The 18,848-nt window shown below is 42.8% G+C and overlaps 1 protein-coding gene across 3 annotated transcripts in view; it reads right to left on the reverse strand.

Moving 5' to 3' along the window:
* ANXA7 (annexin A7) overlaps nt 1-18,848 on the reverse strand; it is a 48,203-nt gene that overhangs the window by 16,008 nt on the left and 13,347 nt on the right. For 2 of the 3 annotated variants that reach the window (XM_066348856.1, XM_066348857.1), the window contains exons 2-6: nt 12,427-12,481; nt 9,953-10,157; nt 8,303-8,404; nt 6,752-6,816; nt 5,905-5,970 (exon numbers count right to left, since the gene is read on the reverse strand). In XM_066348856.1, coding sequence (XP_066204953.1) covers nt 5,905-5,970; nt 6,752-6,816; nt 8,303-8,404; nt 9,953-10,157; nt 12,427-12,480 — 492 coding nt within the window. In that variant the 5' untranslated portion in view covers nt 12,481. The remainder of the gene's footprint in view (nt 1-5,904; nt 5,971-6,751; nt 6,817-8,302; nt 8,405-9,952; nt 10,158-12,426; nt 12,482-18,848) is intronic. The other variant, XM_066348858.1, reaches the window with a different exon arrangement.

The raw sequence follows: 18,848 nt of genomic DNA on the forward strand, positions 1-18,848 counted from the left end.
AGGAATTGAACCCGAGACCATCCACATGCCGGGCCACCACTCTAACACTGACCCAACCAGCCAGGACCAGACTGTATTTTTAAAATAGAAATCTATGAGGAATTTTTTTTTAATTACCACATGACAGCCTGGCCTGTGGTGGCGCAGTGGATCAAGAATCGACCTGGAACTCTGAGGTCACCAGTTTGAAGCCCTGGGCTTGCCTGGTCAAGGCACATATGGAAGTTGATGCTTCCTGCTCCTCCCCCACTTCTCTCTTTCTCTCTCTAAAAATGAATACATAAAATCTAAAAAAGATGTGTTATAAAAAAAATTACCACATGACAAATACCACAGAAATAATTATCTAGGCAAGAATCACAATGGTATTAAAATTAGTGAGTAAAAGGCTGATCAATGCCTGACCAAGCAGTGGCACAGTGGATAGAGCATCGGACTGAGATGTAGAGGACCCAGGTTCGAGGCCCTGAGGTCACCAGCTTGAGCGCGGGCTCATCTGGTTTGAGCAAGGCTCACCAGCTTGAGCCCAAGGTCGCTGGTTCAAGCAGGAGGTCAACAGTCTGCTGGAGCCCCCCGGTCAAGGCATGTATGAGAAAGCAATCAATGAACAACAAAGGTGCCGCAACAAAGAACTGACGCTTCTCATCTCTCTCCCTTCCTGTCTGTCCCTATCTGACTCTGTCATACACACACAAAAAAAGTAAAAAAAAAATTTGATCAAAATCAATTACCATCAATAACAGAATAAGTCAGTAAGTGCCTCCTGATACAATGCACTGGGGACAGAATATCATTTCTACGGTATTCCTGCCCAAATGGCATAACCTGAATTTCATCATAAGGAATACCAGATGAATTCAAATGAAGAAATATGCTACAAAATAACAGTTTGTAGTGGTGTTTGAAAGTGTCAAGGTCATGAACAACAATAACTAGATTGTTTCATATTGCCCTGGCTAAGTAGCTCAGTTGGTTGGAGCAACCTCTGGATATGCCTAGGTTACAGGTTGATCCCGGTCAAGACACATATACTATAAAGAATCAACTAATGAATGCATAAATAAGTGGAACAAATTGATGTTTCTCTTTCTCTCTCTCTTCCTTCATCTCTCTCTCTCAAATCAATAAGTAAATTTAAAAAAAAAAAAGACTGTTTTGCCTGACCAGCGGTGGTGCACTGGATAAGAGCATCCATCTGGGATACTGAGGTTCCGGGTTCGAAATCCTGAGGTTGCCGGCTTGAGTGCAGGCTCATCAACATTGATTCCATGGTCGCTGGCTTGAGCCCAAAGGTCACTGGATTGAGCAAGGGATTACTGCTCAGCTAAAGCCCCCTGCCGCCACTACCCCCAACTCCCGGAAAGATACATATGAGAAACAATCAATGAACAACTCAAATGCCACAACTACAAGTTGATGCTTCTCATCTCTCTTCCCTCATGTCTCCACCCCAACACACTAAAAGAAAAAAGATTGTTTCATATTAAAAGAAATTTAAGAGACATGACAAATAAAATATTTCATCCTAGATTTGATCCTGAACCAGAAAAGGGCATTACAGGAGCAATTAGTGAAATGTGAACAAGGTCTACAGGTAGGATAATACATAATAGTACATCACTGTAATTTCCTGATTTTGATCACTGTATTGTTTATGTAAGGAATGTACATTTGAAGAATCTGAGTAAAGAGTCTACAGAAATTCTAAGCACATTTTTTGCAACTTTTTATAAATCTGAAATTCAAAATTAAAAGTAAAAAAAATTTTTTTAAGTGTGAAGCTATGAAACAATTCAATAGTTTTCTTTAAAATACTGAAATCAGAGCTTAAGAGGGATGGAATGAAACAAGATGATATTCTATCATATTTTTTAAATTCAATTTTAATAATATATTTTATTTAGCTATCTCTTAAAATTTTATTTAAACAATTCAATCGACATCATCTCAAATATGATATAAAGTGATTCAATTGCTTTTTAGACAATAGAAGCTGTATTCAGACTTATAACCACTGAATGCAGCAATATGTCAGCACTTGCGGAACCAAAGTAAATGGGGAGAAGGAGACACCCATCATTCAACAAACATTTTTATGGTCAATAATTCCTTCCACTCATTTACGCTCTTATGTCAACATTTTCTTCTACCAATAAGCTTTACCAACCAATCCTTAACAAGTTTCTAAGCAAAGAATGTAAGCAGAGAACTAACAAGAAATGTTTGTATAATGGTTTTAAGGAACAACTAAAATTATTCTTATAGAAAATATCAAAGTATAAATATTTTTCAACGTACTGTCTTTATTTTATTTACACAAATCTTTATTTTATTCATTGATTTTACAGAGAGGGCAGGGGGAGTAAGAAGTATCAATTCACAGCTGCTTTACTTTAATTGTTTTTTTTTTTTTTTTTTCTTTTTCATTTTTCTGAAGCTGGAAACAGGGAGAGACAGTCAGACAGACTCCCGCATGCGCCCGACCGGGATCCACCCGGCACACCCACCAGGGGCGGTGCTCTGCCCCCCAGGGGGCGATGCTCTGCCCATCCTGGGCGTCGCCATATTGCGACCAGAGCCACTCTAGCGCGTGAGGCAGAGGCCACAGAGCCATGCCCAGCACCCGGGCCATCTTTGCTCCAATGGAGCCTTGGCTGCGGGAGGGGAAGAGAGAGACAGAGAGGAAAGCGCGGCGGAGGGGTGGAGAAGCAAATGGGCGCTTCTCCTATGTGCCCTGGCCGGGAATCGAACCCGGGTCCTCCGCATGCTAGGCCGAAGCTCTACCGCTGAGCCAGCCGGCCAGGGCACTTTAATTGTTCATTGATTGCTTGTAGTATGTGCCTTGACTAGGCAAGCCCAGGGTTTCAAACTGGCAACTTCAGCATTCCAGGTCAACACTATATCCACTGTGCCGCCACCACAGGCCAGGCTATACAGATCTTAATGTATCAAGAAACTAAGTTTCCTTTGACGCAATCACTGTCAGTAAAATCCTAAATAGGGAATTAGCCTTTGTTTATAATATATTGTACTAGACACAGTAACAGAAAGTTTAAAATACACTATAGACTAGACATCAAGTACTGTTTGATGATTCTCATTTTGTCATTCCATTGCTTCTTAAAAAAATAAAAATTCCATTTTGCATCTCTAAAGAAAAACCAGTTTTGTTATTTAAATTTTGTTGAAAGTCTAGTTTGAAATGAATCTTTCTCAAGAATACTTCAGGTCCTGGCCAGCTGGCTCAGTGGTAGAGGGTCAGCCCACCATGTGGATGTCCTCGGTTTGATTCCTGGTCAGGGCACATAGAAGAAGTGCCTATCTGCTTCTCCACCCCCTCCCTTGCTTCTCTCTCTCTTCTCCTCCCCTCCTGCAGTGAAGGCTCAATTAGAACGAGTTGGCCTGGACACTGAGGATGCTCCATGGTCAGGCGCTAAAAAATGGCTCCGGCTGCAATGGAGCAAGGGCCCCAGATGGGCAGCGCACCGCCCACTAGTGGTTGGGGCACATGCAGGAGTCTGTCTCTGCCCCTATTCTCACTAAAAAAAGAAAAAAAAGCCTGACCAGGCGGTGGCGCAGTGGATAGAGCGTCGGACTGGGATGCAGAGGACCCAGGTTCGAGACCCCGAGGTCGCCAGCTTGAGCATGGGCTCATCTGGTTTGAGCAAAAATCCCACCAGCTTGAACCCAGGGTCGCTGGCTCCAGCAAGGGGTTACTCAGTCTGCTGAAGGCCCGTGGTCAAGGCACATGTGAGAAAGCAATCAATGAACAACTAAGGTGTTGCAATGCGCAATGAAAAACTAATGATTGATGCTTCTCATCTCTCTCCGTTCCTGTCTGTCTGTCCCTGTCTATCCCTCTCTCTGTAGAAAAAAAAACAAAAAAAAACACTTCAGCCTGACCAGGCGGTGGCGCAGTGGATAGAGAGCTGGACTAGGATGCAGAGGACCCAGGTTCGAGACCCCGAGGTCGCCAGCTTGAGCGCGGGCTCATCTGATTTGAGCAAAAGGCCCACCAGCTTGAATCCAAGGTCGCTGGCTTCAGCAAGGGGTTGCTCGGTCTGCTGAAGGCCCGCGGTCAAGGCACATGAGAAAGCAATCGAACAACTAAGGTGTTTGCAACGCACAATGAAAAATTAATGATTGATGCTTCTCATCTCTCTCTGTTCCTGTCTGTCTGTCCCTGTCTATCCCTCTCTCTGACTCGCTCTCTGTAAAAAAAAAAAAAAAAAATACTTCAGACATTATACTAAGTTCAAAGAAATCAGGATCCATGTTGTTTAGGTCAAAACTCTAAGAAGAGAAACTTCTCCACACAGCAAAGCCACACTATCTGCCAATATAACTTCCAATCTTTGAAACCCATTTGATTTCAATCTTCCTACTGAAAAACTGCCATAAAATTAGAATTAGGTCAATCAAAAGAGTTACCTGGCCAAAATGCCCAACCAATACAGAAATTTTCTTTACATCTTCACACATGTACACACCAACCAATCTTCACCCGAGGGAGGATTTTCAGTGACAAAGCTCACCCCTCACAAGGTAGCCTATTCCACTTCCATGTAAAAGCTCTTCTAAAACCTACCACTCTTTTAACTTCCATCTACTAGTTTTAGTTCTATCTTAAGGTGGTAATTGTTTTTGTTTTGTTTTTTTTTAATTTAATGCAGTGACATTGATAAATCAGGGTACATGTTGAGAGAAAATATCTCTAGATTATCTTGACATTTGATTGTGCTGTATACCCCTCCCCCAAAGTTAAATTGTCTTCTGTCACCTTCTATCTGGTTTTCTTTGTGCCCCTCCCCTCCCCTAACCCCTCTCTCCTTCTTCACCCCCTCCCCCCTCCCCCAACCTCCCGCCCCTGTTGCCATCACATTCTTGTTCATGTCTCTGAGTCTCATTTTTATGTCCCTTCTATGTATGGATTCATCTTAGTTTTGTTTTTTTTTCTGATTTACTTATTTCACTCCGTATAATGTTGTCAAGGTCCATCCATGTTATTGTAAATGATCCGATGTCATTATTTCTTATGGCTTATTAAGGTGGTAATTGTTACACAAAGTAAGCTGCTTGTATGTTTTAGTGTCTTATGTTTAAAAATCTTTCCTATTCAATCATAAAATAATGTCTCCAAAATCATATAAATACTTCAACTAAAAATAAAAAATTTTCATAACAAATAATTAAAATAGCAACAGATTTATAATACAACTAACAATCAACTTCAACAATAAAAATGGATTAGAAACAATGTGCTTAGGAAGAATATTATTCTCAGTAAAGCAGAATGTGTGACAGGGAGACAGACCATTGGTCTGGGAGTCAGAACAGCTAAGGATCTAGTCTCAGCTTTGTCTTTCACTAGCTGTGTGGCCTTGGACAAGTTTCTTAATCTCTCTGGAACTCAAATTCCTCAAATCAGGAAAGCCACCCAGAAAAGAGCTATGGTATTTCTCTTCTAGTATTGTAATCCTTCTCCCACCTCAGCCTTTAAAAAAAGATTGAAATGCTAGATCTTTATGAATAGACAATATAAAAATAAATAAGAAAAACAAAGGTAAGCATAAAATGACACTTTATATTCCTAGTAACTTGCTCAGGACATAAACAATTAACAAGGCAATTAAAGAATAAAATTTAATATTAAGACAAGGTGCTATACAGAGATAGGGCAAAGATTTGACATACAGAACACCTTCTGAGGCTATTGAGAAATTAATTCAATAGACAATTAATTGTCTCCATGCTTAAAACCCGGACAAGCACCACAAGGACACATAAAGGTAAATCAGATACAGTTGAGCCCTCAGGAGAAAGTGGTGAGAGACAAATACACAAGAAATCAGAAACAAATGTAGGAAACCTAGTAATTAGTGAACATTAGAAAACCTTACTCACTTCACTGCTATAATCCAAAGAAACAGGAGAGAAAACAGGATAGGAAGGAAAGGATTCTGTACTGATCTGCAAGAAGAGTAGAAAGTTATAAAGGTAAAAATGGAAAGCAAAACCACAATTCATAAAACAGTGCCAGATATACCAATCACCCAGTCACCCAAGTTCCTATTTATAAACTGCCAGCGAGAGAACAGAAAAAAAAGAACTAAAACCCATGCTAAGAGCCCAAGTGAATCTCTATGAAAAAGGTGTATGTATCATCACCTGTGAGAAGGGACCTATGTTTGTCTTGTCAAAGTCATCAGGATACTGCTTAAAACAGATAAACCAAAGAGAGCATGGACTCTATAAGAAGCAAAGTTTAAAGTCTTAACTGATATTATAGACCAGGGGTAGTCAACCTTTTTATACCTACCGCCCACTTTTGTATCTCTGTTAGTAGTAAAATTTTCTAACTGCCCACCGGTTCCACAGTAATGGTGATTTATAAAGTAGGGAAGTAACTTTACTTTACAAAAATTATGAAGCAAAGTTACAGCAAGTTAAAGCATATAATAATTACTTACCAAGTAGTTTATGTCAGATTTTCGCTAAGTTTAACAGAATAAATCTTTATAAAACAACTTACTATAGAAACCTATCTTTTTATTTATACTTTGGTTGCTCCACTACTGCCCACCATGAAAGCTGGAACGTCCACTAGGGGGCCGTAGGGGCCAGGTTGACCACCACTGGTCTAGACCATCTCATCTGCTTCATGGACACCTCTAATGTGGCAGCAGAGTGGCACTCTTCTTTGGCATTACCTAGTTATCCTGACTAAATGTAAAAGGTGGGAGAAAAATACCTGACTAGGGTAAGGAGCTTGTCCTCCAGGATACTGGGAAGGCATCTGTCCTCCAGGAAAACCACCTACATGTTTAGAAACATACAGCAAACAGGTCTTATATGGTTTAATTTTTCAAAACAGCATTGGTTATTATGAATATGGATATATATGAGAATATTCACATTTTGTTATTCACTAGGATAATTTTGTATAATTTACTAAATCTAAAACAAACTTTGGTCATAAGAACCTTTTAAAATATTCCATGTGCTATATAATATCCTAACAAATAATACTTTTTAAAACAATTAAACCAGATTAAATTCTCACTCCATCTGAAAAGAAAGAATGTCAGGACAGTTCTCAAAGTTGTTTCATTTGTGGTATAGAAGTGAGCAGAGATGTTTTTCTGAAGGTTTTGCTTTTTGACTTTGGAACATTACTTTTTTAAATTGAAAAAGTGGGTCCTTATTTCGATCTTATTCAGTGGTGGTATTCAAATAATTTAACAACTGGTTCTCTGCCCTAACAACTGTTTTAAGTCTAAAAAAATGATACACCAAAAGGTAGTTAATTATTTCATGCATTTAATACTGAAATAAGAACGATAAAAGAGGTACATAAAACTAGATTATGTTATAAGAAAGAGTTTTAAAATACTGATGAAAAAATATTAATACCTGACAAAAACAATAAAACTGTTATTTAAGATATTTCCATATTGCTTCTTGATTGGCATCCTCACTTGCAATTTTTTTCACTCATGGACAGAATGAACATTACTACGGGTGCTTAGAATACGCTGCTGCACAGATGAACATTAAAAAAGAGTAAGGAATGTAAATTTGTAATTTCTACACTGGGTGGCTGTCCAAGCATCCACCTTAGAGAGAACCCTGATTACAAGTGCCATTTTAACAACCGGTTCGCTGAACTCAACAAAAAATTAGGTATCAGTTCTGCCAAACAGGTACAAACTGGATGAATCCCACCATTGATCTTACTGATAAAACTTTTCCATCAAATCAATACAATTGGCCCAGCCAGTTGGCTCAGCAGTAGAGCATCAGTCTGGTGTGTGAAGTCCTGGGTTCGATTTCCTGTCAGGGCACACAGGAGAAGCAACCATCTGCTTCTCCATCCTCTCCCTTCTCTCTCTCTTTCTCTCCCCCTACCGCAGCCATGGCTTCTTCAAGCAAGTTGTCCTCAGGCACTTAGGATGGCACCATGTCCTCACTTCAAGTGCTAAAATAGCTCAGTTGCCAAGCAACTGAACAATGGCCCCAGATGGGCAGAGCATAACCCCCCCACACCGGGGGAGGGGGCTTGCCAGGTGGATCCTAGTTGGGATGCATGCGGGAGTCTGTCTCTCTGCCTCCCCAGCTCTCACTTAATAACAACAATAATAATAAAGTAAATTTCATGAAACCATGTGTTTAAAATTATTTATAGAGGTACTTAGCATAAACATTGTTGACAACTATCCCAAACTTAAACTAAGTTCTCTCAATGGCAAATGAAAAACTCAAATTTTCATGCTATTGTTTTCTCTGGACAGTTGGTACATACCCGGTAGTGGGACCTGTGCTGGGCCACCTCCATAAGACTGTGAGGGTGGCTGTGGATAGCCAGAAAATCCTGCTCCACTTGGGGGGGCTCCAAACCCTGGGCCTGGAGGAACCAGAGAAAAGAATAAATAAACTCTAATGACAGTTCTCATGATTAAAGAGGACACTTTAAAAAAATATCTACTATTAACAGTGAAAAAAATATGCTAGTAATGCTTTCGGTCTCTTTTGGTCTAAGTTCAACTTCTCACAAACTCCTTCCCCATTAAAAAGTAAATTAAATTTTTACTTCACTCATTTGCCTTACAAACTTACAGTATAAAAGTGCTAAGTTTGCCTGACCAAGCGGTGGCGTAGTGGATAGAGCGTTGGACTAGGACGTGGAGGATCCAGGTTTGAGACCTCAAGGTCACCAGCTTGAGCGCGGGCTCATCTGGTTTGAGCAAGGCTCACCACCTTGAGCCCAAGGTCGCTGGCTCGAGCAGGAGGTCACTCGGTCTGCTGGAGCCCCCAGTCAGGGCATATGTGAGAAAGCAATCAATGAAAAACTAAGGTGCCGCAATGAAGAATCGATGCTTCTCATCTCTCTCTCTTCCTATCTGTCCCTATCTGTCCCTCTCTCTGACTCTCTCTGTCACTGTCACAAAAAAAAGAAAGTACTAAGTTCTTTTTTTTACCTTTGGATGAAACTATCCTAAAGGTCACAATCATGCTAATTGAAATGCCTTAATCACTTCTTAAGATTAGAAATAATCAAATTGTTATATATTGGTCTTTCATTACCATGAGATTTCTTCCAATTCCTTTTGCAACAGAATTTTTGAGCTTCCACCTAGTTTTCAGGACCCCTGAGAACCTTTATTCCTCTATCCTGCCAGCAATGTCCTTGCTGTCTAAGGTAGAAAGTAGGCTCTGACCAGCTGGTGTAGGGGTACAGTGTTGGCCAGCATGTGGAAATCCTGGGTTTGATTCCCGATCAGGGCACACAGGAGAAGCAACCATCTGCTTCTCCATCCCTCCTCTCTCTCTCTCTCTCTCTCTCTGTCTCTCTCTCTCTCCCTCCCTCCCCCCCTTCCCCTCCTGTGCCATGGCTCAAATGGCAAAGTTGGCCCGGGTGCTGAGGATGGCTCCATAGCCTCACCTCAGGCACTAAAATAGCTCGGTTGTGGAGCAATGGAGCAGAGGCCCCAGATAGGCAGGGCACCTCCCCACACAGGGGGCCAGGTAGATCCCTGTTAGGGTGCATGTGGGAGCCTGTCTCTCCGCCTCCCCACCTCTAACTTAATAAAAAAAGAAAGAAAGAAAGTAGGCTAAGAGGTATTCTTTTTTTTTTTTTTATTCATTTTTTAGAGAGGAGAGGGAGAGACAGAGAGAGAAAGAGAGAGAGAGAGAGAAGAGACAGAGAGAGAGAAGGAGGGAGGAGCTGGAAGCATCAACTCCCATATGTGCCTTGACCAGGCAAGCCCAGGGTTTCGAACCGGCGACCTCAGCATTTCCAGGTCGACGCTTTATCCACTGCGCCACCACAGGTCAGGCCTAAGAGCTATTCTGACCTCATAGAAAACAAGCAGGAATAAAGAGGATAAAGGAGAGAAGGAAAAGGTACTGCAGCAACCCCAAATCATCATGAATTCCTCAACTCATAACTCACCTCCAGGATAGGATGGAGCGCCTCCTGGCTGTGGGGCACCAGGATAACCTCCAGGGGCTGGGTAACCACCTGGGGCAGGGTAGCCTCCAGCTCCTGGGTAGCCACTACTTGGTGCTGCTGGAAAGGCACCTCCTCCCATGGGAGGAAAGCCACTAGGATAAGGATACTGACCCGGAGGGGGAAATGAAGACTCCTGACCCGCAGGCTGAAAAACCAGAAAATTTAAATGAATGCAATCATAGAGAAATATGACCCATCTAAAAAAAGAAACAAACAGAAATAACTGTTATAGTCTAGCTTGTTCTTTTACATTAGAATTCTTAGTATCTTATACTAGTTTATCAATATACTATATTTTTCAGGATACTAGTTTGTTAGATCTTAGTTAAATTTAATTCTACTGTTGTCAGGGGTCTATTTCTCTATTTGGGAATAAGAACCAGGTTCTTTCCAAACCTTCAGGAACAATTGACAAAGCTCATTAGTTCCTTCAATTTCCTAGCACCTAGAAATATGAGAAAGATCCACCTCTTGACCCTAAGGAAGGAATTCATAGCTCCCCTGCAATGCATCTGCCCTGTTGAACAATAGAAAAAAATAAAAGTTGTCCCTGGCCAGTTGGCTCAGTGGTAGAGCATCGGCCTGGCGTACGGGAGTCCCAGGTTCGATTCCCGGCCAAGGTACACAAGAGAAGCGCCCATCTGCTTCTCCACCCCTCCCCCTCCCCTTCCTCTCTGTCTCTTCTCTTCCCCTCCTGCAGCCTAGGCTCCACTGGAGCAAAGTTGGCCTGGGCTCCAGTTGGAATAAAGCACTGGGGACGGCTCTGTGGCCTCTGCCTCAGGTGCTAGAATGGCTCTGGTCGTAACAGAGCAACGCCCCAGATGGGCAGAGCATCGCCCCCTGGTGGGCATGCCAGGTGGATCCCGGTCAGGCGCATGCGGGAGTCTGTCTGACTGCCTCCCTGTTTCCAACTTCAGAAAAATACAAAAAAATTTTAAAATAAAATAAATAAATAAAAGGTGACCTGAGTTACAAATGGGTTGTGACATTTTGGAGGTGGGTTCAGAGCAGAACAGCTAAGTGCCACAGAGATTGTTATGTGTTATTAAACTTCCTCCCCTGGCCACAAAGCTAGACTACATTTCCCAGAACCCCTGCAGTTAACTAGGGCCATATGACTAAATACTGGTGAATGAATGCAGATCGATTAATATACACCACTTCCAGCCCCTAAAAACCTCCTGCCCAATCCTCTTCTTCTCTTTCTTCTTATCTTTTCCTTCACCTGCCAGCTGAAGGCAGAGGACCCAGTAGAGGACTCCAAGGTGCTAGAGGATGGTAGTGCCAATACCTGGAAGGAGCCTGGGAACCTAAAGACTACATGAACAGCCCTGGCCAGGTACATCAGTTGGTTAGAGTATCATCTCAATACACCAAGGTTACAAGTTTGATCGCTGGTCAGGGCACATACAAGAATCAACCAATGAATGCATAAATAAGTGGAACAAATCATCAATGTTTCTCTCTCTCTTTTTCTCTCTCAAAAAGAAGAGAGAGAGACTATATGGAATAAAGCCTTATCCCCACCCCCAACCCCATCTCCATTGACTTCCAGGAGACCAAAGTTTGGAAGAAATGACTTTTAATTGTGTTAAGTCATTGTGATATTTGGGTTGTCTATTTCAGCAAATTAGCCTATACTGACGAAATGGTCACCAAAGTCCAGTTTAGTACATAGGGATCTGGGAACATATTCACAATTCTTATCTCTCCTATTATATAAATCCAGCTATTCACTTTACATAAGGGTACATACATTATCATTTACCTGTAGGCCTCTCTTTCTATTCTCAGTACTTATGAGTATAAAACTGAAATGTATGATTCTCACTTATGCCTCAGCTATAAATTTAATCCTCCTAGTATAGGCATAAACACAGCAGAACATGATAGCATATTTATAAAATGGACTGCAAATACTAAGTCTCAGAACTACAAATCAAGGGCCCTCTAGTCTACTGCAATTTGATATCTCTGAGTCCAGTCCTTCTTAATTATTTTAAACCTTCTAACACAAAGGTTAAACACCAGTGACTTGTGGCATGAATTTAGCTTTCACACATTTTGACTTATTTACCATTTAACATCTAAAAAAGTTAACGTTCCAATTTAAAAAACTGGGGCAATTTCATGTAAGATCCAGATTCCTTGCTTTACGTGAAGAACTGGAATATCTAGCAACATGGGGTCTGCCTCCCTCACAGCCATTTCAGACTAAAGCTGAGGAGCTGCTGGCTTCCCACGGGTAATGCAAGACGCTCTCTAGTTCCCCACAACTCCCACCTTCACTCATTCTGCTGGGCACTTGAGTTTATGATCCCCGCTCTAGCATAGCTGTAAAATCTGTCATGGGTTAGTCCTATACACCTGTTTCAAGGACATAAGCTATTTTAGAATTAAGTGGCAATACTTACAGGATATCCAGGGAAAGGTGGGTAGCCCGTTGGGGGATAACCTGGATATGACATGCTGTAACAATAAAAAGTGTCCTCTGTAATTTCTTATAATGGTTAAATCCTTTGAAGATATATTTATATATTGTCATAGGGCACTGGTTGTCAAACTTTTTGAAGTCGGGACGCATTTAAAATACTACAAGTGTAATTGTAGGTGCACTATATACAAATTTCTGAGAAATATGTTATAATAAGTAAGTCAAATATTAAAGAAAAAGATATAAAGTCCAAACATGCTTTTATGGTAATTAAATGAAATAAATATGACAAAATTAAATTTATTCTGACATTAAAAAACATTTTTGTTATATTTTTTGAGTTATGCTTTTTAGAATTTGTAAAAAGGGGTTAAAAATAAAAAAAGACAAAAAAGTTATCTTTTTATATAATAGATACATTCTTAATAAGATTTAGTAAATTCGGCAGGTCCCAGTGCGAATGTGTTAAGTTTTTTCATTCTTGTGTTTATGACAAACATGAGCCTGATGTGTCCTAGCGATTTCTTCAATGTTTGGGCATATATTTGAAAGGCAAACTCTCATTTCCTCGTCAATACATTGAAGAATTCCTCTCTTTTTACTCTTAATTGTGTTGAGTGCAGAAAACCCCCACCATACATATCATCTTAACTTTACACCAAACAAAGGATAGAAGAAACTTGCCTCCAGTCTTTCCAGGGAACATGGGGGTAGTGTAAATAATCCAGCACCACAGCTTAACAGCCTTTTGCAACCTAATCAGGCAAGTGAGGTGGGGGGTTGGGCAGACTGTCAGCTTACAGCCAATTGCCCACACCTCTGTCCCCCCAAAATCTAAACTTCAAAACCCCTGTTGGTTTTTTGGTCCCCAACAGGCATATATCTCTCTGGAATACCATAGGGTGCACCTGGAAATCTTCTAGGGCGCACCATTGTGCCCTGGCGCACACTTTGAGAAACACTGTCATAGGGTCTTGTGCAGAATACACCCTCTTTCAGGAGTTTGGCTGGTATTCATATGTGGATATTAGGGGTAAAAGCAAAGCTGATAAAATGTTTTTTTCATTTCATCATTGGTACCAGTGGAGTCAATACAGCAAAGTAAATGTTCCAACCTCACTCTCTTCATACCATACAATTTCTGTCATATCTGAATACTATCATTACTATTATTTATGGTATATTTTTAACTTAAATCTGTTTTCAAAGGTGCTTTACAATACTTCCATAAATAGAAAATATTAAATAGTTTCCTTGCCAAAGAGAAGGTAACATTAAAATGAATACATAAATATTAAAACACTTTCCATGTGCCACAGACATCCTCTTACACAGTGATATACCACATTATGGGAAACACTGGTATAATGGCTAAAAGTTAACATTCTGTAGTCATATACATATAACTGGATTAAATCCTGGCTTTCTTTATTTTTATAAACTTCTGTTTTTGGAAAATTTCAAACTTATTAAAAACTACAGATAGCCTAACCAAGTGGATAGAGCGTTGGACTGGGACACAGAGGACCCAGGTTCAAAACCCCGAGGTCATTGGCTTGAGTGCGAGCTCATCTGGCTTGAGCACCAGGTCACTGGCATGAGCGTGGGATCATAGACATGACCACGTGGTTGCTGACTTGAGCCCAAAGGTCGCTGGCTTGAACAAGGGGTCACTCTCTCTGCTATAGCCCTCCAGTCAAGGCACATATGAGAAAGCAAAACAATGAACAACTAAGATGCTTCAACGAAAAACTGATGCTTCTCATCTCTCTCCCTTCCTGTCTGTCCCTATCTGTCCCTCTCTCTGTCTCTGTCATACACACACACAAATTAAAGATAGTATATAAGAAAGCCCATAGACTAATCACCCAGCTACAGTAAATACCAATTTATAGCCAATCTTATTTTTTCAATATTCTCCCTCACTCCCCACCAGCACACTGGACTGTTCTGACACAAACCCAAGACAGGCTATCATTTTAAGCTGTATATACTTCAGTATACAGCTCTGAAAACATTAACTTTTTTAATTAACAGGGCTGTCTTAAAATGGTAACAATAACATCAATGTGTCAGTGTTAAAATTTCCAATTGTCTTTTTTTTGGTATTTATTTATTATAGAAAATTTCAAACACTTAAAAGTAGAGAGAACAGTATCAGCTTGAACTGAAATTCAGTTGTTTTTAAATTTTTTTTAACATTTATGTTCTTTTTTTAGAAAGATTTTATTTATTCATTTTTAGAAAGAGGAGAGAGAGAGAGAAGGGGGGAGGAGCAGGAAGTATCAACTCCCATATGTGCTTTGACCAGGAAAGCCGTTTCGAACCAGCGACCTCAGTGTTCCAGGTTGATGCTTTATCCACTACACCACCACAGGTCAAGCCAAAATTCAACTGTTTTAACTTTTTTTTTTTTTTTACAGAGACAGAGAGTGGGATAGATAGGGACAGACAGGAACGGAGAGAAATGAGAAGCAACAATCATTAGTTATTTGTTGTGACACTTTAGTTGTTCATTGATTGCTTTCTCATATGTACCTTGACCATGGGGCTACAACAGACCGAGTAACCCCTTGCTCGAGCCAGCGACCTTTGGTCCAAGCTGGTGAGCTTTGCTCAAACCAGATGGGCCCACGCTCAAGCTGGCGACCTCGGGGTCTTGAACCTGGGTCCTCCGCATCCCAGTCCAACACTCTATCCACTGTGCCACCAGCTGGTCAGGCTCAACTGTTTTAAAAATACAAAAAAATAAATAAATTCTTGTAGTTCAACCTAATATAGTGAATGTGCATGTAACCTTAATGTTCAGTTTCAGTAATGATCAAGTCATCATTAATTCTATTTCATTTGTACTCCAACAACTATCCTTCCCTCAATTATCTTATTTCCCCCCCTCTATTATCTTAAAGCAAATCTAGGATAATCTTCTCAACACATGGTCTTTAATCAGCCTGGCTGGTGGTGGCACAGTGGATAAAACATTGACCTGGGATGCTTAGGTCCCAGGTTCGGAACCCTGAGGTAGCTGACTTGAGAGTGGGCTCATTCAGCTTAAGTGTGTGGGATCATCAACATGATCCCATGGTCACTGGCTTGAAGCCTAAGGTTGCAGGCTTGAGCAAGGGATCACTGTCTCAGTTAGAACTCCCTGCTCAAAGCACATATGAAAAGCAATCAATGAACAACTAAAGTGCTGCAACTACAAATTGATGCTTCTCATCTCTCTCCCTTCCTCCTTTTCTCTCTCTCAAAAAACAAACAAACAAAACAGAGTAAGAATAGGCAGATTAAGACAGAAGCCAGGAGTTCCAAGATGGCTGCAGAGTAGGTAGAAGCTACACATACCTCCTCCAAGTGCCAAATAGGATTTACAGAGCAATCAACCTGAATGACCAACTGAAGCAAGTTAAAGAGGAGTATTATATCTGAGGGTCTGTGGAAGCTACCCAGAGACTGGTAAGGGTGGAGAGATGCAGGGAGGGACAGTTCCCTGCACCCAGGCGTGGCAGCCAAGAAGCTGAAGGGGTATGTTGGCTGCAAAACTCCCTCCCCTCAAGGAGCAGAGCATCTCAACCCCATGCCTAGACCCCCAACCAAAGCATCAGAGCTGGGAAGAGAAGCCTGCATAGCATCTGGCAGCAAAAATTAGCAGGGACTCTGTCCACTAGAAAGAGGAGAAAGTCTGCTAGAATCACAAATGTTCTCCTAAAGGCCAACACCCAGGGGCTCACCTATGGGCACTCACTTGAGGCTCTGGTAGAGGGAAGGTGACTTAGGCCATATGGAAGCCATGATGAGTTCTGGGTGGCACGGCTCTGGAGAGAGATCTGGAGGGTCAGCTACTGAGATCCCCAACCTGAGTCAACATCTCACACCACCCTCAGGTGCCAACTTCCAGGGTCAGTCACTCCTTTTCCTACAGCACCAGTTGGGGGAGTTCACTAACCCTGTTCTCCAAATACTGGCAACACCGCCCTGCCAAGCTCAAGTCTGGCAGAAAGGACTGTTGGCTGCACACAACAAGGACCTGGTGTGCTTTTTCTGGAGAAACTATTGGCATATTCTCAGATAGTCATTGAACTGTGTGGCTTTGGAACAGGGGCAGATATCTCCCCCGCCCCATGGGTTAGGCAGGCACCACCCCCAACAGAAGACTCCCTTCTCAAGGTCTCTGGGCAGAGCTAAGGGGATGCACGCAGCTTGTTCCCCTCCCGCAGGCCTGGGCCACCCCAACAGAGGGCTGCTTTGATCTACTTTCCAAAATCCCACTGGCCCTGTCCTGTTCTTCAAGGGAAATGGGGCACAGCTCAGAGCTGGGACCTTTGGCATGACCCCCTCAGAGCCTCCTGTCAGGGTCTGTGGCAGCGCAGCTGCTGAACGAGGGAGAGGGAGAGGGAGAGGCAGAGACATGCAGCACACTCTGCTCTCAAGGGCTGTGCCAGCTCCAGCAGAGGGCTGCCTTGATCTAGTTCTCCAAGTCCCACTGTCCCTACCCTGCTGGGCTCAGTTCCATGGGAGGTGAGTAGGGGAAGGTGGCTCCCCTCAGAGCTGGAACATTTGGACTGCCTCTCCCCCAAAGACTCCAGTCCTGGGCCAAAGCAGGCATGGCTACAGAGCTAAGGGGAGGAGTACAGCTTGCCCCCCCCCCTGGGCACAGCAGATGCCACCCCCGCCAATGGAAAGTTTTCTTGATCTGTTTGCATAAGTCCAAGTGACCCCCTATCCTAACTGAGTTTGCTCCTGCAGTGGGGAACAGCTGGCTATAACCACCCTGAACCTGTGATGCACTCCTCCTTGGGGAGCTAGAGTTAGAGACTCCAGCAGAAACTGAGTGGTATGGCTGTGGAGTAGGGGCCACATTCTCCCCATTGAGTGCCTGACCACATGTCCCCCAAGAAGGGGACCCACTAGCCCCATCCTCCTGGCCTGGTCACCCTGTCCTACCAAGCTTGAGCCCTGTGGCAGGATCAGTGGGGCATGATCACTTTGGGCCCACTCTATAGACTTTCTTCATAAGACTCTGGAGGAAGTCTAGGCAACTTCAGGAGGAGCAAAGTAGCTGACACATAGATGTGAGCTCAGGGAACCTCGGACTTTTATTGATCTTCCCCCAGCTTAGAACTTCAGGAAGCCAATCCTGGTATACAGCCAGCCCTTCTCACACACACTCAGGCCCAGAGGATGCAGCCACAAACAGAGAATAGCATGGTAGCTCCAGACAGGAAGCCCAAGACTCATTACACACATCTGATATCAACCTACACCTGAGCCCTGGCCAAAGGGGCCCAAAACCAACACAACCAGAATAGGATTTAAACCATGCCAGAGTTCCACCCAACTAGCCACACCCACAGCACAGTCAAAGGGGGACTCCAGCAGACACCACTCTGTGCCAGGAACAACTCTGCCCCAGAACACCAGCTCATATGTGATGAATGAGGTTTATCCCTATAGTTAGCCAGCCTAAGGGTTAACTCTACCCATGAATGGACCAACAGCATTTAAGACTGAAATACTTTCAGGTCAAGATGGCAGTATAGGTAAACATAGTATTGACCTCCTCCCATAACCACGTCAAAATTACAACGAAATGACAGAACAATGATTATCAGAACCACCTGAGCTATGGCTAAATGGAAGTACTACAACTAAGGAATTAAAGGAGAAGCCACATCAAGACGTCACAGGGGCAGAGACGCAGAATGGGCTGGTCCCACATGCACATGTAGTGGAAAAATATCGGGAGGGATATGTCAGCTGCAGAGGTCCCCCTGAGGAGCAAGAGGTCCCAGGCCCACTTCAGGTTCCCCAGCCCAGGGTTCCAGTGCCAAGAAGAGAAGTCTCTACAACTTCTGCTGTAAAGCCAGTGAGATTGAGGCTGAGGAAGATAGAGGGCTGCAGGAGTCCCAGGCTGTTCCTATGAAGAGCCCACGCATGGACTTACTGACTCACTCTCTCTGAGCTCCAGAACTGGGTATTAGTTTGAAAGGCATCAGAGACATATGGGGAGGAACTGAATTGCCAGCTGGGGGGAAGCAGTTGTCTGCCAGACAGAAGTGCTGGCAGAAGACACTGTTCCTTTTCTGAGCCCTCCCCTAACAGAGCTGGCAGACAGGTGCCATATCTGAGTCTCCATCAACATGGCTAATACTGTTGGCTCTGCCTGATGATCCTCTGAGATCCACCCTATCCAAATTGCAGGCCCAACCAAGCTATTTCCAGTGGCTTTTCCATAAGATAGATTTTCTCTCTCAAATCTCTCAAAAAGGCAGCATCAGGACTCACCATGCCCCATACCTTTTGCTAAGTGGCCCCAGGCCCAGCACTATCAGCAGCCAGCCTTGTTCACAGCTTGGCCTCACCTTGGCACCTCCAAGCCCGGCACAAGTTGCAGCCAGCTGC

The sequence above is a fragment of the Saccopteryx leptura genome, chromosome 9, assembly GCF_036850995.1.
Source record: "Saccopteryx leptura isolate mSacLep1 chromosome 9, mSacLep1_pri_phased_curated, whole genome shotgun sequence".
Lineage (NCBI taxonomy): Eukaryota > Metazoa > Chordata > Mammalia > Chiroptera > Emballonuridae > Saccopteryx > Saccopteryx leptura.